General features: G+C 45.0%; 1 protein-coding gene across 5 annotated transcripts in view; it reads right to left on the minus strand.

The window, feature by feature from the left end:
* Positions 1 to 1,423: 1,423 nt before the first annotated feature.
* Positions 1,424 to 22,922, minus strand: part of LOC106984692 (low-density lipoprotein receptor-related protein 2-like) — a 42,877-nt gene continuing 21,378 nt past the window's right edge. For 3 of the 5 annotated variants that reach the window (XM_053216370.1, XM_053216369.1, XM_053216372.1), the window contains 17 exons: positions 21,717 to 21,911; positions 20,715 to 20,930; positions 18,716 to 18,954; positions 17,070 to 17,199; positions 16,668 to 16,852; positions 15,232 to 15,418; positions 14,437 to 14,655; positions 13,859 to 14,042; positions 12,223 to 12,424; positions 11,972 to 12,136; positions 11,595 to 11,795; positions 9,589 to 10,138; positions 9,041 to 9,166; positions 7,828 to 7,938; positions 6,279 to 6,515; positions 3,938 to 4,415; positions 1,424 to 2,324 (listed from right to left, as the gene is read on the minus strand). In XM_053216370.1, coding sequence (XP_053072345.1) covers positions 2,150 to 2,324; positions 3,938 to 4,415; positions 6,279 to 6,515; positions 7,828 to 7,938; positions 9,041 to 9,166; positions 9,589 to 10,138; positions 11,595 to 11,795; positions 11,972 to 12,136; positions 12,223 to 12,424; positions 13,859 to 14,042; positions 14,437 to 14,655; positions 15,232 to 15,418; positions 16,668 to 16,852; positions 17,070 to 17,199; positions 18,716 to 18,954; positions 20,715 to 20,930; positions 21,717 to 21,911 — 3,800 coding nt within the window. In that variant the 3' untranslated portion in view covers positions 1,424 to 2,149. The remainder of the gene's footprint in view (positions 2,325 to 3,937; positions 4,416 to 6,278; positions 6,516 to 7,827; positions 7,939 to 9,040; positions 9,167 to 9,588; positions 10,139 to 11,594; positions 11,796 to 11,971; positions 12,137 to 12,222; positions 12,425 to 13,858; positions 14,043 to 14,436; positions 14,656 to 15,231; positions 15,419 to 16,667; positions 16,853 to 17,069; positions 17,200 to 18,715; positions 18,955 to 20,714; positions 20,931 to 21,716; positions 21,912 to 22,922) is intronic. The other 2 variants (XM_027077296.2, XM_053216371.1) reach the window with 2 other exon arrangements.

Consider the following 22,922-nt stretch of genomic DNA (forward strand, 5'->3'; position numbering starts at 1 on the left):
TCCCCGGCAGGCAAGAGCTGTTTGAAATGCATCCTGGTCCACACCTGTAACTCTGTGTTGAGAACAGTGTCCACCCACTTTACTTCAGGAAGCCTTAGACAAATCGTCTGGTCGAGTTTCTACATCTGTGAAGTAGATTCACCTGTACAGTTGATTCTTTTTTTTTTTTTTTAATTTTTTTTTTCAACGTTTTTTATTTATTTTTGGGACAGAGAGAGACAGAGCATGAACGGGGGAGGGGCAGAGAGAGAGGGAGACACAGAATCGGAAACAGGCTCCAGGCTCCGAGCCATCAGCCCAGAGCCCGACGCGGGGCTCGAACCCACGGACCGCGAGATCGTGACCTGGCCGAAGTCGGACGCTTAACCGACTGCGCACCCAGGCGCCCCTGTACAGTTGATTCTTGAGCAAACAGAGGTTGGGGTGCCCTCCCCCGGCAGTAGAGAATCCACATATAACTGGGCTCCCTCAAGACTTAACAGCCTCTTGTTGACCAGAAAAGCCTTACCCGTAACAGTCAATTAACATATTTTGTACATTGTATGTTTTATATGCTGTAACCTGACAAAATAAGCTAGAAAAAAGAGTTACTAAGAAAATCATAAGAGAAAACACCTTCACAATATTGTACTTATTGGAAAAATCTGCACCTAAGTGGACGCATAAGTGCAGTTCAAACCTGTGTTGTTCAAGAGTCAACTGTACTTGGTTTTAGAGTCAAATGAGAGCATTAACGGTTTTTATAAATTTTCAACAAAAGCGAGTGCTAAGTTTGTAGGTATCAGAGAGTGGTAAAGAACTGATACTTGAACACTTGCTACACTGCAGAAACTTGACCTTTACCTGAAAGGTAAAGATTCGAGAGAGATCATTCCCGTTTGCAAGACTGAGAAACCGGTTCAGAGCAATTAACTACACCTCAAAGTTAGTGACAGAGAGAAGATTCAAATTCAGAACCTCTGACTAGAACTGGGGCCAGGCACACGGGGATTAGAAAGTTTCTGTGAACAAGCCACGACCTAAATCACTTGGGGCCTGTACTGACGTCCACCCCTGCTGGTGATGAGTCTGCCAACACCCACTAACAAAACCAGATGAACTCTCCCAATTTTAAATTTTTTTTTTTTTAACATTTATTTATTTTTGAGACAGAGAGAGACAGAGCATGAATGGGGGAGGGTCAGAGAGAGGGAGACACAGAATCCGAAACAGGCTCCAGGCTCTGAGCTGTCAGCACAGAGCCCGACGCGGGGCTCGAACCCACGGACCCTGAGATCATGACCTGAGCCGAAGTCGGCCGCTTAACCGACTGAGCCACCCAGGCGCCCCACTCTCCCAATTTTAAAGAGCAGTTATTTTAATAAATTACCATTTTAGCACATGCAGTTACAGTAAGTTGCAGATGTTAAAACAGCACACAATACAATGTATAAACCATTTTTATTGAGATGTTCCAGCTCCTGTATTCATCAGGTTAGTCAGTTTGTAAAGTTAACAGTTCCTGTTGGAAAAGAGACTTGAAGTTAGAGAATACCCACTATAGTAGTTTTGTGGCAGGGGTTGGGGGGGAGGGGGGGTTAAGATTTTATTTGTAAGTAATCTCTGCACCCAACATGGGACTCAAACTCACATCCCCGAGATCAAGAGTCATATGCCCCACTGATTGAGCCAGCCAGGTGTCCCTTAATATATGTATATATTTTAATTAATTATTTTTAAGTAAGTTCTACACCCAATGTGGGGCTTGAACTCATGACCTTGAGATTAGGAGTCACGTGCTTTACTGACTGAGCCAGCCAGGCGCCCAAGAATACTCACTATGTTAAAACAAAGCAAAACACAGAGGTGGTCAAACAACAAAGATGTTAGCAGAGCTCACAGATGGATGTAAATTGTAGGGGTAACTCCAGCTAACTCTAATGACATCCCACCCCACCATATGACTGAGCTCCTTGTGGAAGTTCACCAAAAGCTGAACGTCTAGATTACTATTTCATGCATATTTCACTTCAGTTTGAACTAGAGATTGAACAGAGTCTAAACATAAACAAGGGACTGGACATCCATTTGACACACATAATGGCATCATTCACCAATTACAAAAAGCTCTGTAACTTACCACTGCCTAGTTTTGCCCAGCTAGGATTTTTCAGAAGGGACCTTCTTTCACTGTACCCCACAATCTGTTTTCCCCAAAGATACTTCCCAGGCATACCTGCTCGTCATAGGCTTCATTGACAAAAGTCTCACTATTCATTAGATTTTCCTCTTCTTGGCCATTTTCATTATGGTGGGTCATATTTCTTGATGCTGCTGTACTATTTCTAAAAATCAAAGAAACAGTCATCAGAGTTGTTCCTGGAGATTGAAGCTGGGATTGGGCTATGATTAGAAAGGGCCAACTCATCCCCTGCCAAACAAAGGCTATCATTATGGAAATGATGTTCTATTTTGTCTTTTGAATGAATCAAATGATCTAGAATGGGCAATACTTGAGTCAATTATGATTTGTTACCAGGCATTCACTTAATTTCCAAAATAATACATCTTCTCAACTGGGGGAAACTAGGTAATTGGGTCAATGAGAGATCAGACATAGGTGACTTAAGAAAGCAGATTAATGGAGCACCTGGGTAGCTCAGTGGGTTAAGCATCCAACTTTGGCTCAGGTCATGATCTCACGGCTTGTGGGTTCAAAACCTGTGGCCCTGCACTGGGCTCTGTGCTGATGGGTCAGAGCCTGAAGCCTGCTTCAGATTCTGTCTCCCTCTCTCTCTGACCCTCCCCCACTCATGCCCTATCTCTCTCAAAAATAAACATTAAAAAGAATTTTTTTAAGTAAACATTTTTTTAAAAAGGCCAATTAATGTGGTAGAAAGACCTGAGGTGACCATCAGTATCCCAAGGGTAGAATTTCAGTCTGTTTTAACATTAGTAAGCTATTAGCCAGTGTTACCTTGGGCAAAGATACACCATTTCTCCTGGCCTTCTCTTCATTGTGTGAATGCTGGACAGAGACATAACTTTTAAAACTTTCCTTCTCTCCATATTTCTTGACACACAGGCTGCTTAATGTCTCGGCCCAGTATGTGTAACCTAATCAGTTTCTTCAGTTTCTATAACTTCCTATACTTAAGCTGATTTTGTCATCCTTTCTACCCTTAGCCAGCAATTTGTTATCCTTATTTGTTTCTTTACTCCTGTGACTCTCTTGCTTTTAGGCAAAACTTTTTGTTTGCTTTAAATCTTTCTGGAATTGATTTCACCTCCTGTTAGGGGCTGAGTTGCGTCCTGTCCAAATTCAAATGTTGAAGTCCTAATCCCCAAGCACCCCAAGAGAGTCTTTAAAGAGGTAATTATGCTAAAGTGAGGTCATTAGTTTCGGCCCCAATGCAATATGACTGGTGTCCTGATAAGAAGAGATTAGGACACAGACATGTAAAGGGAAGACCATGTGAAGACACAGGGAGAAGTCTGCATCCATAATTCAAGGAGAAACCAACTCCACGGACACATGGATCTCACACTTCCAGCCTCCAGAACTGAGAAAGTAAATTTAAGACACCCAGTCTGGCAAACTAACACACCTCTGAATTTGCCTCCAAACAATCATTGGCACTAACTCTGCCTCATTGGTAAAGAATCTCATCACTTCATCCCTGAGATTATTATGCCACTAATGGCTGTTGAGGGCAATCTTACCTCCATCAACGCCTCATACATCCCTTACAATCTCATTTGCCCCAGGTCTGACTCAAAGACGTTGCCTCTGTTGTTTTTCTGTAGGTCATCTAACAGGTGAGGGCTGCTTCATCACCCAAATCCTTTCTCAGAGGACAGGCTTCTAGGATGGAGCCATACCTCCGACCCCATTAATCTTATTTTATAAGCCTTCTTGGGAATAAACTCTCCCGTGAGGACATTAATAACTGCTCACCTTTTTAATTTGTGTTCTCTTCTGAAATAGACAAAGGCTCCCAGAGCTACCAGGACAACTGATAAGGCAATGGTTACGCCGAGGGCGATGTGGCCAGGGGCGGGTCCACGTGCTGGCTCTTCACAGAACTCTCCACCATATTCCATCAGACAGCTGCACTTTCTCAGCTCTCCTACCACCGTACAGACTCCCCGCCCAGTACAGTAGTCGGTGCTACATGGCAGATGTTTTGCCCTCTGTGAGTCCTTGGGATGAACAGGCTCGCTTTTTCCCTTGGTCTCTGAGGTCTTGCTTTCTCTAGCAGAAATTGGAGGGATGGGTGTTTTTCTGAGAGGATAATTCATCCCTTCTGGCCCCAGATATGTAGCCTTGGGAGACTCAGTAGCTTGGAGAGGTAGCTCAGCTTTTAGGGTCCACCTTTTACCGGCCTCTGCATTTTTCGATGTTGGTGCTGAATGGGTTTTATCTGGATAGGTACCTACAAAAACAGGTAGGAGTGTGGGTATATACACATATGTGTCAGTTGAGAACTATTTCAGAAGAGCAAGAATTCCAGAAGACTTAACCAGAGAAGTCTGAACTTACCATTACCATAACCTTTGGACAGAAAATTAAAAACATACAAAAACCTGCATATGGTAAGACACTTAAAATGTTTGGTTTCAGGAGCAGCCTATCATACCAATCTATTTATAAATGGCGATGTGCCCATTTTTAGCCAAGGTAGACCACCTCCATTACCAAAATGTTTTATTCTATAAGGAATAGTGTGGTGGATCTAAATGGTAAATCTCTAGAAAGATTTTTAAGATGTAAGTTTGTCTGTAAACATGATTTTTTTTTTTTTTTGAGCCCAAGTAAACTGTTGGCTTAGCGAGATCTACTAGCTGCAAATATTGGACTGGACTTGGTGGCAGTGGTGGGCGCGAGAGGGTGGGCAACAGGGCGCTTCTCACCAACAGTCTGAAAGTTGGGTTTGCGTTGAAGACGTTTCACCATATTCTCCATCCCTGTTGGCACAAGCATTATTCCACACGAAACTGCTAAAGACCAGACTCCTGGGAGGGAAGACAGCAGCACCTGCTGTCTCTGCCTTAGCTGGTGTTACAGGCATGTTTCCGCTCCTGGGCAGTTTAGGGTCTTTGACAGTTGGGTATATCCAGAGGAAGCCAGTCTAGCTTTATGTGCCTAATACCATCCCCTCCAAAGAAGATTCATGTGAAAGTCAGGGTGAAATACTGATTGAGGAGTAGAGCCAATGCTTTGTCATCAGGACGGGAGACAGGAGAGTGTATGTTAGGTTTCCAGTTTAGTTTTAAACCCAGATGGTGAGGGCGATGCATTTCTCACTCACTGACATGTGTGCTTGAGTCACTGTAACACAAGGCGTTTTGTAAAACCATTCTCATTCACTAGACCATAGAATCAACTCTGGGAGTCAAAACCTATTAACTTTCCAATTTAAGATGAATTGATTAGGGATAACAACTGGTATTCCATCTAGTCAGCTTTCAGGAAGATGAAGGTTTAAATTGAGCAATAAGAACCCTTGGCTATAAGACTCCTTTTCCAGTTTGTTTTCTTACTAGTGATGACGGGTTTCAGTGCTGAGCCCACTGTTTCTTCAATTCTACAGCTCACGTGACTTGAATACCATTGGAGCCAAAGCTGTAGATTTGAGGATAGTGACTGCCACAGAATTAGATATCACAGTCGCTTAGCTGACTGGCCAGGACAACAACTTTCCATGAAGGCCCTATGTGGCAGCAGCATTTCTGTAACGACCATCTACCAGCTAGCATTTAAGAACTAACATGACAACAGTATGTACTAAGATGGCGGCTTTATTTGCATGCTCTTGTACTCCTTAACTCTTTGACATAGAAAAGTGCTTTTTCCACATTAACAGCGGGGAGCTGAACCAAGACAGGTCAAATCGTTTGCCCAACCTCCTCCTCCTGGGCTGTGCTCACTATGTGATCAATTTAAATGCACAGAATCAAATCTAGATTGAATGAATGTTCTTTCAGACAACATACAAACTGTCGGACTCCTTGCAGCTACCATAATGCCTGTTCTAAAACTGAATGGGAGGACACATTAGCTTTCCAGAAGGTGTCTATATAATTTGATATCCAATTTCCCATAGAAGTTTTATGTTGTTGTTCAGTTTAAAAGTGCCTGTAATAACAAGGCTATGGTCTAGAGGATAAAAGCTTGAGGGATACTACAGAATTAGATATTAAGAATTAGATTGAGATATTAAGAATTATTTTATTAAATACTGAAAGTATGTCATGCATGGTGATGAACAGTGGGGTCCTGGATAGGAATTACTCACAGCCCATTTCATCAGATCCATCCAGACAGTCAGCATGACCATCACAAACTTGCTTCATGGAAATGCACTTCTGACCATCCTGACAGGATTGTGATGGCTCAGAGCACTGGACAGCTTTAATACATCTGCTTATGTTAGCCAAGTAGTACCCACTGGGACATTTACAAGTCGGTCCTTCAGGGTTTGGCAAACAGATATGGCTGCACCCTCCGTTGTCCTTTGAGCAGCTGTTACTACCTGTAGATCCCCACCCCCCCCCAAAAAAACATTGATTTAGATGGTTTCAGAAGGGTCTTCTGCAGACATTCTACAAACAGACTATCAGAGTTATGGGCCCCAGATGTTTTTTTCCAGAGTAGATAGCTTTTTAGTTTAACTCCTTTTGGTCAACCAGGTGCTGAGTGTTTGGTGATTCTTCTTCATGGATAATGATGACTTCAGAAGGCTAAGAGTTCAGACAAGTGAGAAGCTTAAGAAAAATCGCGCTGAACTCTGGCCCATCCAAGACGCCCTTGTGAGTTCTCCTTTTTCCCTCACATCAAGCACCCAAAAATAACACTAGAAGGGCCTTAGAAATAAAGCTGTCTTTAGATGAAAACATGAAGGCTGTGGTGTCTATTCTCCCTCTGTAAGATTCTGAGTAGAAGTCAGCCATTTATAGCTGATCATGGTTTTGCAAGGCTTAGATCTTAAGCTTTAACCTCTAGTAAGGCTTTATTTTGAGATATTCCAGGAATAGTAGACTACGTATGTATATAGTGCAGATAAAACTTGCCTCAGGAGGGACAGGGACCCTTCTGCTGCTTCTCAGACCTAAGCCACAGATTATTATCACTTGGGTGACCATTAATCCACACTGAAGAATTCTGAAAAGGTTCTCTCTGGAAAGCCTTCAGAAGTTTAAGCATGACTAACACCAGTTTTAGTCATGTTTAGCTTTCCAAAGCAAAGCAATGGGGCAGCAATCACTTAACACCAAAATACGCGGCAATTTTGTTAACATCATTATACACGGCAGTGGTAGATGTGGTTAACTATTCGAGCTCACATTGTTGGTGCTAATCTCAACTAGGAAAAGACTTTTATCTATTACTATTTTAACTAAGCCCATCATCACTCTACCCGAACACTGGAGGAAAGAAAACATCTGGGCGCCCCCAGGTTGGTATTCCAAGGATTAGTTAACACCACAAGTAGATACAAGTGACAACAAGTAGAATAAAGACCAGTTCCACTGCAGAGATAAAAGACAATTCCCATTATACCACAGATGTAATTCCATCCACAATAGAACTCAAGTATGTCAAACCCCAGCCCAATATACTTACCACTGTGTTTTATCTCCTCAATAAGTAACAGGACTAGTTATATACCAGAACTATACTGCATAGAACTTCATAAAGACAAGAGAGTTATGCAGATCCACAAGAATTTGCCAAAGTAATTTAATGGGAAACACAGAGTTATTTCAAGGAGATATTGTGGGATGGAAGGTCCCCTTCGTGGGGGAACCACAGCAGGCTTCAGTGTTGTCATAATTTTTGCTTACCCTGTTGACTAAGTTTGCTGGAAACTTTTAAATCCACAATCTTCTGGTCTGTTTGGAACCACCGGTTTTCAGAAAGTTCTGCCTTGCTGTACCAAACTTTAGTGATTTGGGCTGAAACAAAAGCCAGTGAAATATCATGAAGAAAAGCACATTTTAAATTTTTTTTTTAAGAAAAGCACATTTTACTTCTAAGACAACTTCCTGTGCAAAAGAAATTGCTCAGTATGGAAACTGTCACCCATCTGCATCAACTCCAGTTGAGTAACAAGAGTTTTACCAGAGAGACAGGTGTTTTTCTAAATCTTGTTTCTGGGAAGAAATTTAAGATAAATAAAAACAGTTCTATGCCTTCCTCCAAAATAAAGTCAGGTGTAAGTTATGTTGAGCACATTCGTACACATCCTGATATACAAAGACAGAAAATTAGGACATGAGACATTTAAATATAGCCCATGCAAATAATGGGTAATGATTTTAAACACTGTTCTAAAACATTTCTGAAAATGGTTTTCTGCGATAAGCATCACCAGGGGATCTTACAACAGAAAGCAAAGATCTCACTACATACCTAATAAATTAGCATCTCTGGGGTAGGATCTGAAAACTTGTTTTTGCAGTTGTGATGTGGCCAGCCCAAGTGGTCAATGGACCAGCATTTGGAAATTATAAAAGAGACAGCTTTTAAATAGCGTTTTCCAGTTTTACCAAATCTGGATGCTAGCCAGAAACGACATACTAGAACACTGTGGTTTAGGACAATCGCTTTAAATTCTAGAAATTCCCTGCAAGTACAGAATGTTCTGTAATTCGCTTAGTACCTCCATGCATATTTAGTCAAGTGAGTCATGTACTGTCCTCATTTTACAGGTAAGGTGTTATAGCTACCAAGCAGCATAGCAGTTATACTACCTGGTTCCAATTCCTGGCCCAGTTCTCTCTGTACCATATCACAATGTCCTCTAAGGCAGAGAGCTTTTAATGAAAGCCAGAAATTTCATGTAGAACAGGATTAAGCCTGTTCGTATATAAAGAATAATATTTTTTCACATAAAAGCTTCCCCAAGTCATAGAATCTCTGTTACATATACATGTTAGATTAGAGAAGTTGCTTAACTATTCTTCCAGAAGAAAGACCCTACCAAAGATCGATGCTAAGCATTAACAGATTTGCTTTAGAGATCCAGGAGTAAATTCAGATCACAAAGACACCCACCATCATCAACTGTTGTCCAGAACATCATGCCTTGGCCATATGTAAAGAGGTTAAGGCCCTCAATTCCTCTGCGGTCTACTCTGTATCTAGAGCCATCTTGTTGAATACTTTCTATGAGTCCTCTCCCTAGAAAGAGAGGCTTAGTCAATCTCACTTAGCCTAAACAACCATACTCTATCCTGTAGCTCTTTGGGTCTTGTCCTGCCTCCCCTCCAGGAGGATATGATCTACCATGCATTTTCTGAAGGACAGCTCTCCTTCACTCACTCCAACAGAGATACACCACGATTTGCTCGTGCACATTTGTTAAGTTCTTGATTTTATTCCTTCACAAAGGGGCAACTGCATGATTCTGGGGCCTATTACTTTCTACTCAGAATGGGGAATCATTGTGTTTGTTTGGAAGGTGGTACAGAATATATAAACTCAGACCTAAATGCTATTTGAAGGTCTTCATGGCTGAAGACCAGAAAGCAGGACATCACTATTTCACTCTGGCCAAAGAGTCCTTCGGACTCACATTTAGGGCATAGGTTATAATTGCTTACCAGTGTCAGCCCAGTACACTCGGGTCCCCGAATCCGAAAAGGTCAGGCCTGCAGGGACCTGGGATTTCTGCCACAGCACCTTCCTCCTGCTGCCGTCCATGGAGGCACATTCAATGCTGGACCCACGCCCACCATCCTCCTGGGAACCCAGGTCCACAAAGCACATGACTGCAGAGGGTGGGTGGAGCACAACAGAGGCAGGATGGTAGAGGTTTTCACTGAACAGGACAGTGGGACACTGACCTTCTGAGGAAGCTACATTGATGTGGGGATTCTCACTGTCAATCCAATATATGTTTCCACTCAACCAGTCCACAGCAAAGTCGATCACGGTCCCCTCCACGGATAGGATTTTCCTCCAAGAGAGTTTTCCAGATTCTTTGAGCCTCAGTAGCCTGATATCACCATTATCCAACTCTGAAAGGTAGAGAGCCTTTTCTTGGACTAGGTAGTCCAAGGATGCAAGCTGGTTCACAGTAGCAAAGGGAAGTATCCTATGTTCTGGTAAAGTTGGCTGTCCTAGTAACGCTTCTAGATTTTTCAGATAAATCTGTGGGGAAAAAATTAGGTGGATGGCACCAGCTGAGTCTAGTGTCATTCTTCACCTTGATTTTGCATTAATGTCACGCTGCTTGGAACATATGAGAGTTTGAACTTATCTTCTAAAAACCGATAGCAGTTATTTTTCTCCCTTCATGGAGCTTTAAGCACTTAAAAGTCCTTGAATCCATGGGTTTTAAAGAGGTACTCCTTCATTAAATGCCCCTTTATTTTGTAAATCCCCCTTTATTTTGTAAATTTTTGAACTATAATTGACCTATGACATTTGTGTAAGTTTAAGGTGTCCGAGGTGTTGATTTGATACATTTACATATGAAAGGCCCTCTCCGTTAAATGAGACTCTAGTATTAATATCTTACTGAAACTGAAGTCAATCTTTCACCCCAACATTTTTCATTTTCATCAGCTTCTTTGCGAGAGAGACAAAGAGTATGTGTGTGCACACACACAAGGGGCAGAGAGAGACAGAGAGAATCCCAAGCAGGCTCCATGCTACCAGTGTAGAGCTTCTTGTGGGGCTCGATCTTGTTACAAACTGTGAGATCATGACCTGAGCTGAAATCAAGAATCCGATGCTTAACCAACTGAGCCACTCAGGCACCCCTCAACATTTGTCACTTTAAAGTACCAAAGTTGACAAATCGTCTCTATAGGACAGAAGTTAGAAGTGACTTGTTTGTTGGTACCTCCTATGATTTAAGAAAAGTTCCCTCACAAAATGTACTCCCCCACCCACCCACCCTCCCCCACCAGGCTAGAACCCAGCTGAGCTGCTTGTAGTTAGAATTATTCCACACCACCAGTGAGATGCTTGGACAACTAAACGAGATTAATCCCACTCTCAGATCCCTCACCCGTGTTCTGATGTGCTATTTCTTAAGAAGTGGTCTTCATTTCATAGCCTCTTTATTTTGGTCATGATAGCTCCCAACACACAGTGAATGCTAGAATTTAAATTGTATTTGAAGAATATCCCAAGGGGGTGGGGGTCATGCCTGACTGGCTTGGTTGGTAGAGCACGTGACTCTTGATCTCAGGGTTGTGAGTTTGAGCCCCAGATGAAGTGCAGAGACTAAAGAATAAAAAATTTAGGGGAGCCTGGATGACTCAGTCGGTTAAGCATCCAACTTTGGCTCAGGATATGATCTCACAGTTCATGAGTTCGAGTCCCACAATGGGGCTCTGTGCTGACAGCTCAGAGCCTGGAGCCTGCTTCGATTCTGTGTCTCCCTCTCTCTCTCCCCCTCCCCTGCTTGTACTCTCTCTCTCTTGCTCTCTCTCAGAAATAAACAAACACTAAATAAAAAGAGAAAAAATTAGAAAAAAAAATAACATTCCAAGGGCGAGGGCCCCTACTATGTATAACTGTGCATGGGGAATGCAAATTACTCGGTCTGAAATGGACTGTGGCCCAGGCCCAGACACGTAAGGCTGTGGAACAGTACCTGCATGATAACTGTGGGCAACACAAGGAACATAAATGCAGACTCCTCGAGTGGAACGCAGGTGGTGCCATCGTCTGCGAGCAGGAGTCCAACTGGGCAACGACAGCTTCCCTTGGGGCGTGGGCTCAGAAGGCACAAGTGAGAACATCCAGCGTCCAGACAAGGATTGGTAGACTTGGGCTGGAGCACTTCATGCATGATCTGGAAGAAAGCAGCCAGATGTTACTACCCATCACCGAATCCTGACAAATAGCTAATGAGTAAATCTTGCTTTCTAATCATGACAGAAGGATGTCACTAGTTTGCACTTGGGAAGTTCATACATATGGCCTTTTTAGGGAGACTGAGGGGCAAACTTTGAAGAGTACACTGTAGACCTTGAGTCCGTAGGGCTGTTCAGAACGCTTGATGAGGACAGCCCTGTCCTTGCCTGTTGTCTTCTTCATGCGTTGTACAGTTCTCGTCTTCATCTCAGACCAGAAGACTTCATCTTCAAACACAGCGACCGAAAAGGGGCTCTTGATTCGAGTTAGCTGCAGCATCTAAAATGGTGGTGATGAGGTTTCTGGGATGAGTTTTATACAAGGCATAAGACATTATATACAGCCTAACACCAAGGGACACTTACAGTAATACCAGTGCCATCTAGATTAGCAGAGCCAATACAGTGAAATTTGTCATCAGACCAGAATATCTTCCAGCTAAACTGGTCAAGCGCTATGCTGGTTGGCGAGCCAAGACCTTGATCGATGAGTACTTTTCTGCTGCTACCATCCATCCCGGCTTGTTCTATTTGAGGTTCTCCTCCAATTTCAGACCAGTACATTAACCTATACAGATGAAAGTCAGCTTTAAAGTATTACCTCACAGAAAATATTGATTCATTCCTTAAAACACTGATCTCTAGCCCAATTATTTTTTTTCCTCAAACTTGGTCTATTCCTTATGTGAAATTGTGAAGTGGTTGGGGCGCCTGGGTGGCTCAGTCAGTTGAGCATCTGGCTTCGGCTCAGGTCACGATCTCACAGTTTGTGGGTTCGAGCCCACATAGGGTTGGTTCTGTGCTGACAGTTCAGAGCCTGGAGCCTCCTTTGGATTCTGTCTCCCTCTCTCTCTGTCCTCCCCAGCTCACGCTCTGTCTCTCTCTGTCTCTCAAAAATGAACAAATGTTGGGGCGCCTGGGTGGCTCAGTCGATTAAGTGTCCAACTTCAGCTCAGGTCATGATCTCACAGTTTGTGGGTTCAAGCTCCGCGTCGGGCTCTGTGCTGACAGCTCAGAGCCTGGAGCCTGCTTCGGATTCTGTGTCTCCCTCTCTCTCTGCTCCTCCCCCCCCTCATGCTCTGTCTCTCCTTCAAATATAAATAAAAACATTTTAAAAAATTAAAAAAAAATTATGAAGTGGTAAAAGAAAGTTTCCCTTGAAATTTTACAGTGCTTGTTTATTCATTACTTGGAGATAAAATATCATAACAGCTATAGAAGCAGCCAAGGAATACCTTAGTTCTGGGCCTGGAAAACAGCCAGGGAACCTGCCGATCTTCTCTGGGCGAGAAAGTAGGCTAGTTCTATGGGAAGATGCGTGCCTTAGACCTTATTCTTAGTCACAATTGAAGCCATTAGATGCATCAGGAACTATTGCCAATTTCCTGAGGACCATGTTAACAGATTCCTGGTTGAAGGTGTTGAAAGGGTGAGAAAAGCAGAGGGTCCCCGATATGGGTCACCTTTGGATCCTAAGTTTTGCTCTATCTTGTTCTTACATTTGATACACACATGGCCATCCCAGTGAAGGTTTGGCTCTGACAGATACAAAACATGGTCTCTAAGTTCTTGGCCCTTTCCACAGAGAAAGGACTCTGGATGGAAGAACCTAGATTCAAGCCCAACACATAATTATTTCCTCCACTAATACCAAGCACATCAGTATAAATTAAATACTATCCCTAGTTCCATTCTCCTTCCTCCTGCCATTTAAAGCCATAAAATAATATACCTCTGAATGGAGGATTATTTTAGCAGAAGAAAGTGTAGGTGGGCCAGCAAGTGAGCATACCTATATCTCACTTCACTGAAATAAAGGACTTTTACCAGAAACTTCTACGATTACCATGTGTATGGTTGACCCACATCACCATAAGATCTAAAGTCAAGTCAGATAGGTTTTTACTCATTCATTCTGTGTTGGGTGAACACAACCAAGGTAGAACTACGGAGGAATGACAAACCTAAAGGACCTCACTGGCGTTGTGATCCCCGGACTCACCCGTTTAGGGGATCTAAAGCCAAAGACTGTGGTTGAGTCACGTCATCATCCAGGACAATCGTGTGCTCAGATTTTCCTCTCCAGACGGCAGTCAGCCGAATTGCCAAAATCTGGCCAGCTGTCCCATCCACCCAGTACAGATTCCTTCCGATCCAGTCGACCACTAGACAGTCTGACCTTATCCCTGAAGAGAGGAAGCCATTCAACATGTGAATCGAGGTTAAATTACAGCCTTTACTGGGTTTTGGCTCCTAGGCTTCAGGCTTGAATGTCATGTTAATTCATTTTCCTATGAGTACCTGCATCCCCATCAGAGCAATCTTTAAAATACTCCCAAGTTCTACTCCTAGAGGAAGACCGCCATTAGAAATAATGGCCTCTGGCTGACAGTTTGGCCCCCACTGTCCTCTGGGGTGACAACGCATCTTTCCATTTCCAGCCAATTAGCAGGCTTTGATCTCTTTTAGTGAAGAAGATTTAATGAAATCAGTGTTTAGAATGTTAATGGCCACTCATTTTATTTTTCACGCTATATGTAATTCACAAGGGCAGCATGAAGTCTGCGCAAAGGGACATACCTTTCACCACGGTCCCTTTCTTCTTGGTGTCCATACTTATCCACTTAATACTTTCCGTACCGACATCCGTCCAGAAGACCTTCTGCCCCACTAAGTCATAGTCAATAGAGAAAATCATCATGTTCTTGTCTACGGTTGCCAGAATATCTTCCTTCAAGCTCCTCAAGCCATAGAGGAGTAGGCTGAACTGAATTGCCACAAGCAGAATTGGTTCGGTACCTGCCAAATTAGAACCGCTTTCAGCACGGCCTTAAGGAGTTTGATTGCTGAACCCAGCATGGGCTAAGGAATAAGAGAACAAAGTCGTCTTTGCCTTCTCACTGCCAGGGCTGGGACACCAGCCAGCTGGTATGTAAGTAGTTCTCCCCTCAGTGTTATTAAACTTGAGCTAATACCCACAGTTCAAAGATACTCAGAAGAAAGGCATGGCTAGCGTAAACTGAAAACAATATTTCTAACTAAGGATTTGTGCATAGTGGGCAGGAACAAAGTGCCTATTGGAACTTTTAACACTCATTCTAACTTCAGGTAAGGCTGACCGGTGGCAACAGAAGCCGGAGTTGTGGTTCTGTTATAAGGATGCCTTATCTGTAGACACCTTCAGACTCTAACCCAACCTAAATGGCTACATATAAAAAGGGGGCTTGGGGACCGTGCTAGTCCTGCTCTGCAGACAGAAAGCAGGCAGGGGCATTTAGGACTTGAGAAAGGAGATTTGCACTTGTTATTCCTGGAAAATTTAGAAGCTCAAAGCTCCTGATCCGGGGCTGAGGAGACATCCGGGCTCCAGTTTACCTGCTGCTTTACAGGTATGGCCATCAGGCTCCAGGGAGTAGCCAGGGTGACAGGTGCAGCCATAGGAGCCCTCGGTGTTGACACAGGTCTGACTGCAAGGCTGACCACCTGGCTTCTGGCACTCATCCACGTCCTTGCAGACTTGGCCGCTGCTCTCCAGCTCAAAGCCTCGCTCACAAGCACACACCTGAATGAGTTTCAAAAACATGAAGACTTCCTGAAGACATCGATACATAACATTGATGAAAAGGCCTCACCTTGCTATTAAAAGCACATGGTGATACACTCAATTTCAACAGCTGAAAACAAAAAAGTTCTTAGAACCAGCTTCATTTAAAATTTTAATGTTTATGTATTCTTGAGAGAGAGAGAGGGAGGGAGAGGGAGAATATGAGCTGGAGAGGGACAGAGAGTGAGGGAATCTCACGCAGGCTCCACACTATCAGTACAGAGCCCAGAGCAGGGCTCGATCTTACAAACTGTGAGATCGTGACCAGAGCTGAGATCAAGAGTCCGACGCTTAATTAACTGAGTCACCCAGGTGCCCCAGAACCAACTTCATTTTAAATATAGTCATTCTCGGGGCGCCTGGGTGGCTCAGTTGGTTGAGCATCCGACTTCTGCTCAGGTCATGATCTCACGGTTTGTGAGTTTGAGCCCTGCATCAGGCTCTGTGCTGACAGCTCGGAGCCTGGAGCCTGCTTCGGATTCTGTGTCTCCTTCTCTCTCTGCCCCTCCCCAACTTGTGTTCTGTCTCTCTGTCTCTCAAACAATAAGTGCAAAAAAAATTTTTTTTAATATAGTCATTCTCTGTCTTATCAACCTTGCTGCACACCTCACACCCTTGCCACCACCATGGTTCCTGAATCAACAAAGGGGTCCAAGTTCAGTCCATGACACCCCAGAACCCCAGTAGAATCAGTAAGAGGCATGGAGACTTAACTGGCAGACCGGCAGTCTGCCAACAGAGAGAGACATTACTATGATGGGACATCAGAATACCGTTTTCTTCTACTTGCCCATCAGAGTCAGGCAAGTTCATGATGTTCGGCCAACTACTAATGCCAGACCAGTGCACGAGCTGTGGCTCTCCTCAGTTTAAGGGCAGGTCACATCCAAATACACACATGGAAGGGACTTCCTTCAAAACTTCTGGCTCAGTCCCACGTGTCCCCCTGAGCTCACAGCTCGCAGGCAGTGGAGTTTCTGCAGGCTGGGTGCTACGGTTCCAGGAGACACGACATGGGGAAGGCGCTCAACGGGATTCCCTAGGAGCTGGCAAGGACTCAGGGGACATCAGAGGATGGGTCGGGGCGGCTCTGCCACATGAGACTTAGAGCCTCCGGAGCAGTCGGGGACAGCCTGAGTGAGGACGTAGCCCCCTTTCGCTAAACCAAGTCTATGGCTGCTGGAGAAGAGTAGCTGGACGAACTCACAGGCCCGTGCGGGGACTGGTAGCAGGCGTGGGAACACCGTGCTCGGCTGCATGCTGGCCACGCACACTGTCCACCTTCGTCGGAGCCATCGGGACAGTGCTCCTTCCCGTCACACACCAGGCGGAGGTCGAGGCAGGCACGGGAGCTGCACTGGAACTCAGAACTCTGGCACTTCTCGGGGGGGCCTGGAGAGGAGGACTTTCTACTTTTATAGTCTGCCCCCAACCCCCGAACACCCCTCCTGCAGCAACGACATGCCATCAAGACGCCTCCATTCTGGTAAGGGGGTAGATGTCAATGCCCGCACCGCTTGCTTGTGGAGCTGGCTTCTCACGCCAAGAGGAGGCCGGCAGCTGGCGCCCCTGAGGCCTCCCCCCGCTCAACTGGAGCCCCTGCACTTACACCCGGCCTCGTCACTGCCGTCCCCGCAGTCTCTCTGCCCGTCACAGCGCCACGCGTCAGGCACGCACCGCTCCCCGCTGGCACAGGACCACTGCCTGGAGCCACAGCGAAGCTCCTCGGGGTCACAGTCCTGCGGAGACAGTGGCTCTGTCAGCGACACCTGCATTCAGAGCCCAGGAAGCGGTTCTCGGAGGGAGAACAGGCCTGGGTTATGAGGCAACGCTCAGGTCCCCTCTGCAATGAGGCCAGAGAAAGCCCCAAAACTCAGAGAGAAACGCTCTCAGTAGCCAGAGTTTAGGTGAGGAGTTCTAGGTAAACTGAACCTGGGTGGAAGTGGGAAGAAAGGTCTTCGTTTAAGAAACCTAAGAATGGGAACACCTGGGTGGCTCAGCCAGTCAAGTGTCCGACTTCAGCTCAAGTCAAGATCTCTTGGTTCATGAATCTGAGCCCCTCGTTGGGCTCTGTGCTGACAGCTTGGAGCCTGGAGCCTGCTTCAGATTCTGTGTCTCCCTCTCTCTCTGCCCCTCCCCCACTCATGCTCTGTCTCTCTCTCAAATATAAACATCAAAAAAATTTTTAAGTAAAAGAAAGAAACTTTCTTTAGATTGTTTTACCATATCAAACCCACACCCTAGCATGTTAAAAGTTATAGCACCAATTTGCACCTAATCTACTTGGACACTCAGATCTGGGACAAGAGGGGAGGGGACATCTGTATGCTTACTGTAGCCCCGAACCTTCAGATGCATTCTCAGCCCCTCGGGTACCAGCAGCCACATCTTTTACACATTTGACAGATGAGGGAAAAAAACACTCAGGAATAAGTACTTTCTTAAGGTCCAACACAAGCCGTAGGATTCTAGCCAGGCTGCACCTCACATACAACGTGGCAGCCTCAGTGCCCCTCATGGTGACAGGTGAGCGGAGCTTCTGAGTGGGACACTTAAGCCACAGCCATTAAGACCGAACATTTGAAAACCTACAATAAAAACCTCTTAAACATTTTTGTTTCAACAGGAGATCTTCTCACTTTGGACACTTCAATGTAGTTACAAGTAACTTTCTGAGCAGTAAGGAGGAGAGCCTTCTCTGTTCTTGTATTTTCTCAAGTTTTCTAGAGGGAAGCACATATTCCTGTTGTGAGGAGAAATCTGTTCTTCTAAGTTGCTTTTTTTTTAATCTTTTTTAATGTTTATTTATTTTTGAGAGAGAGAGAAAGACAGAGCATGAGCAGGGGAGGGGCAGTGAGAGAGGGAGACACAGAATGCGAGGCAGGCTCCAGGCTCTGAGCTGTCAGCACAGAGCCCGACGAGGGGCTCAGATTCATGAACCAAGAGATCTTGACTTGAGCCAAAGTCAGACACTTAACCGACTGAGCCACCCAGGCACCCCTAAGTCTTTTTTTACTGTTTGTTTATTTGGGGTGGGTGAGGGGCAGACAGAAAGTGGCGGGGGGTGGGGGGGGAAGAGAGAGAGAGAGTCAGTCCAAAGCAGGCTCCATGCTGTCAGCACAGAGCCCAACATGGGGCTCAAACTTACTAATGGTGAGATCATGATCTGAGCCAAAATTAAGAGTCTGACGCTTAACCAACTGAGCCACACAGGTGCCCCGAGGAGTCTGTTTTTTCTGTAGAAGGGTACACTACCTTCTCGTCGGTTCCATCTTCACAGTCTACGTCACGGTCACATAGCCACTCTGCTGACACACACTCTCCACTCCTCCGGCACCTCACCTCCCCTGACGGGCACCGCGGAGGCAAATCAACAGGACAGCCCTCTTCATCGGAGTGGTCCAGGCAGTCTTGATTGCCATCACAGCGCAGAAAATTAGATATGCACTGGCCGCTCTTGCATCGAAATTCAGGTGTGCTGCATTTTGCATGAACTGGAAAATAGAACTTTAGGTAAGAACTCAGCCAGAGGTGGAAGCAGTTTGATGGCAAAAGAAATGGTCTGAAGACTCTTCAGCCTCCTGCTGTCACCTTGGGAACTAAACCCTGGCCCTCAAAGGTGGTTCGAGCAGTGTTAGGTCAGAAAAGGCCTACTAAGCTTGCCCGGAAAAATCCTGTCTTGGAGAACAAGGGCTAGAGGACAGGGATGGAGACATGTGGAAGGACACTGGGATAGGCTGGGGAGGAAGACTCTCCTGCAGGACCTTAATGTCATCCATGAAAAGAGAAAGTCTCTCACAACATCCAACATACCCTACATGTTCTGTTCATGGGCTCCATTCCTACAGACAGAAGTTGCTTGGTCCAAGAAAAAAGGTCAGATCCCAGGCAAAACCACAAATACGTATGGAAAAGTAAATGATACCTTGGGTTCTTCTTCCTAATGTTCTTCTCATAAGCACGAATACAGTCATATCATCTGGCTACCCAGTCACCTCCACATTCAAATCCATCATGGTACCTCGACCAGCTCCCTCTTCTGCCCACTTCAATTTCTCCAAAATCTCTCTCCTACCCTATTCCCACAAAATGATCAAGATCTTTGGAACAAGTCATTGGGAAGACTAAAAAGAAAGATCATGTATCCCACAAAAAAGAGGGGAAAGTGGTAACACCTATAGATGAGGATAGCCCATCACATGAGAAGACCTAGGATCAAAATTAAAATCTTCAAGGAGGGAGATTCTAGCTCAAGAAATGTGCTGTCAAGTAGACTGGTTTCCCACTAATGGGAATCTTGTCCCTCCTACTTGGAACCTTCCGTCCTAGTCTTGTTAACTTTGTGGTAAGTACAGTCCATCTTTGTTATTTGCAGATTATTTGCACATTCGCCTACTTGCCAAAATTTGTAACACCCTTCCTAAATCTGTGCTCCCACACTTTTTTGGTCATCTGAGGATACACACACATGGGGCACCTGGATGGTTCAGCCGGTTAGATGTCCGACTCTTGGTTTCGGCTCAGGTCATGATCTCACGGTTTCACGGGCTCAAGACCAGCATCGGGCTCTGCACTGACAGCTCAGAGCCTGTGTGGGATTTTCTCTCTCCCTCTTCTCCACCCCTCCCCCACTCACACGGTCTCTGTTTCTCTCAAAATACGTGAATAAACTTAAAAAAAAAAGACGCACATATACAGCAGCAAAGCATTTGTGTTGTTAACGCACATTTCCAGTTGCGATCAAACAAGGCGACGCTCTGCCTTCTTGTTTTGGTCCTTACACTGGAAACAAATGTCCTTTCTGCAGTCTGTTTAGGGCCACACTTCCCACATTTTTGTATTTTGGGTGATTTTGCTGTTTAAACAGGCCCTCAAGTATAGTGCAGAAAGGCTGTCTAGCATTCATGAGTGCAAGAAGCCTTACAGAGAAAATATATGTATGAGATAAGCTTTGCCCAGGCATGAGTTAAAATGCTGTTGGCTCTGACTTCAGTGTTAATGAGTCAACAATATATTATCTAGTGGTCTCTAAACAGCAATACTCCTAAAACAAGGTTACACATGGATTGGTTGACAAAAATATTATCGTGATAGATTTCTCCGAAACCTCACCCTGCATTTTTTTCTATGAGCAATGATGTGATACCTGCTTATTCAGTGTTTGTGGCAACTTTATAGAATATAACTATCACAGATAAGGAGAATCAACCGTAATGCATTTTCAAACACTCCAAGGGAGCCATATGGCACTTACTACATCCTTGTTCGTCTTTCCTGTCAGAACAGTCTGGGTTGCCATCACACAGCCAGCTCTTAGGGATACAGCGGGTCTTGTTGTCACAACGCAAAGAACAATCTTCAGTGGGCCCCCAGCAGTCCAGCTCATCGGACCCATCAGAGCACTGCCGAGCCCCGTCGCAGTGGTACTTGCCCTCAATGCACTGGTTTCTGTTCAGACACTGGAAGACTCCTAAAATGGAAAGGACCGGAGGCTCTCATCATATACTCAGTCATACTGAAGACTTAACATTAGATTAACTCGGGGTGCCTGGGTGGCTCAGTCGGTTAAGCGCCAGACTCTCAGTTTCGGCTCCTATAGTGATCTCACGGTTTACGGGTTCGAGCCCGGCATCAGTCTCTGTGCTGACAGCATGGAGCCTGCTTGTGGTTCTGTCTGTCCTCTCTCTGCCCCCCACCCTTGCTCTTGTTCTTTCTCTCTCTCAAAATAAGTAAACATTTCAAAAAATAAATAATATGAAATTAGATGAACTCCCCCTCATCCTGGAGTTTGCATCCTATTTGTGTGAGCTTCAGAGCTTATCTAATCCATGAGCAAGCTTTAGTAAAGTACTCAGGCCAATTATATTAACAAGCTGAACTAAGTTGTTTCATAAGCGCTCATATTGGTTTGGTTACTTTAAACACTTGTTGGGACACTCCAAATCTGTTACAAGTGGTCTATTTAGGTCACTTTATGGCTCAGCCTTTCTAAAGGCAAATCCTGGAACACTTATGCAAATATGAGGAAGCAAGGAAGCACCAGTTAAATTACAGCCAGTAGAACATTTGCCTTCAATGTGATAAAACAGATACTGGTAGAATCCACATTCTGACAGACTCTGACCTGTATTGATGACAATGTATCTAAGAAAGCAAAGTGTGAATAGAATATAAACGTGGTACCTCATAGCATGTGCCCGGCCGGAGTGGCGTCATATGCCTGGCACAAAGGACTAGACAGGAGACCGTGACAAACCTGGTCTGTTGCAGAAGTGGGAACAGTTCCCTTCATCCGAGCCATCCTGACAGTCCCGTTTGCCGTCGCAGAGGTACTCCTGAGAGACGCATTCCTCCCCGTTCTGACAGGGGACAGAGGATTGGGGGCAAAGCAGAGGGGGCGCTGGAAGAAGGGCGGGGGGGCCGTTTGTGGCTGCCCCTTCCAACTCAGGATCTAGAATAAACAGTTGCTTCAGGAAATCAGTCCCTAAGGTTTCAGCAACAGAGATGTGCTCCCGTTGTCCCCCTCCTCCAAAACCACGTCACGGTGGGGTAGTGCCATTACTCCACCTCATTGGGACAAGCAGGGAGATGGACTCAAAGCCTAGATCCTTAGATTAGATGCGCCGCGTTGGCCCATCGTCTAACGGCTTCAAATTTCGGCAAACTGTCCTCTCCTTTCCGACCTACCAACTTTTTTTCACTGCCTGATGCCATATGCTAGGAATACAAAATAAAGTTTCAGCCAGACTTGTTCTGTCTGGCTCCCTGCTATAGCGTCTTGTGATCTGGGACAGGGACCAGCATAATGTGGACACTCCCTAGTTGTGATGTTTCAGTTTCACTTCTAAAAGTTACCAGTTAGTACGTTCAACAACTAGCACAGCAACCTAACAGATCAGTTTGTAGGATAATCAAAGTTGGATTTTTACCAAAACGTTAACCTTTCCTTGGCACACTTTATTCCCTAAGAGATAGGTTCCTATGCCTCATGTTTCTCAGCCTTGAAAATCAGGCTAAACGAACCAATGAATCAAAAGGTAAGGCAGTTCAGACAGAAGAGGGAGAGGAGAGATCTCTATGGAGTGGGCACATCGAGGACAGAATGAGTCTGCCCTCCTTGTTTCCACCCTTCCTTTGGACTTCTGGCCACTCTTGCTGACAAAGCCCCCTGAATTCTGTGATAGGATTTCTTCTTTTTCTGCCGCAAGATCCAGGATCAGATTTTTGGGCTCCAGGCCAAAGGCATAGGTGAAAAGAGAAAGGTAAGCCAGCCTTAAGCAGGGCAACCTGAACTACAGGTACAGCTTCAACAGCAGGAAAGAACCGCTTCTCCTCGTCCCCACAGCCCCAGAGCAGCTTTGCACACGATGCTCCGCAAGATGTTGCTGCCTGGAGGAAGGGGGTTCCTTGGTAAAACCTGTCTGGGAAAGTGGTTTAGAACAAATTACATGGATCTCTTTAT

This window comes from Acinonyx jubatus, chromosome B1, assembly GCF_027475565.1.
Source record: "Acinonyx jubatus isolate Ajub_Pintada_27869175 chromosome B1, VMU_Ajub_asm_v1.0, whole genome shotgun sequence".
NCBI classification, from domain to species: Eukaryota; Metazoa; Chordata; class Mammalia; order Carnivora; family Felidae; genus Acinonyx; species Acinonyx jubatus.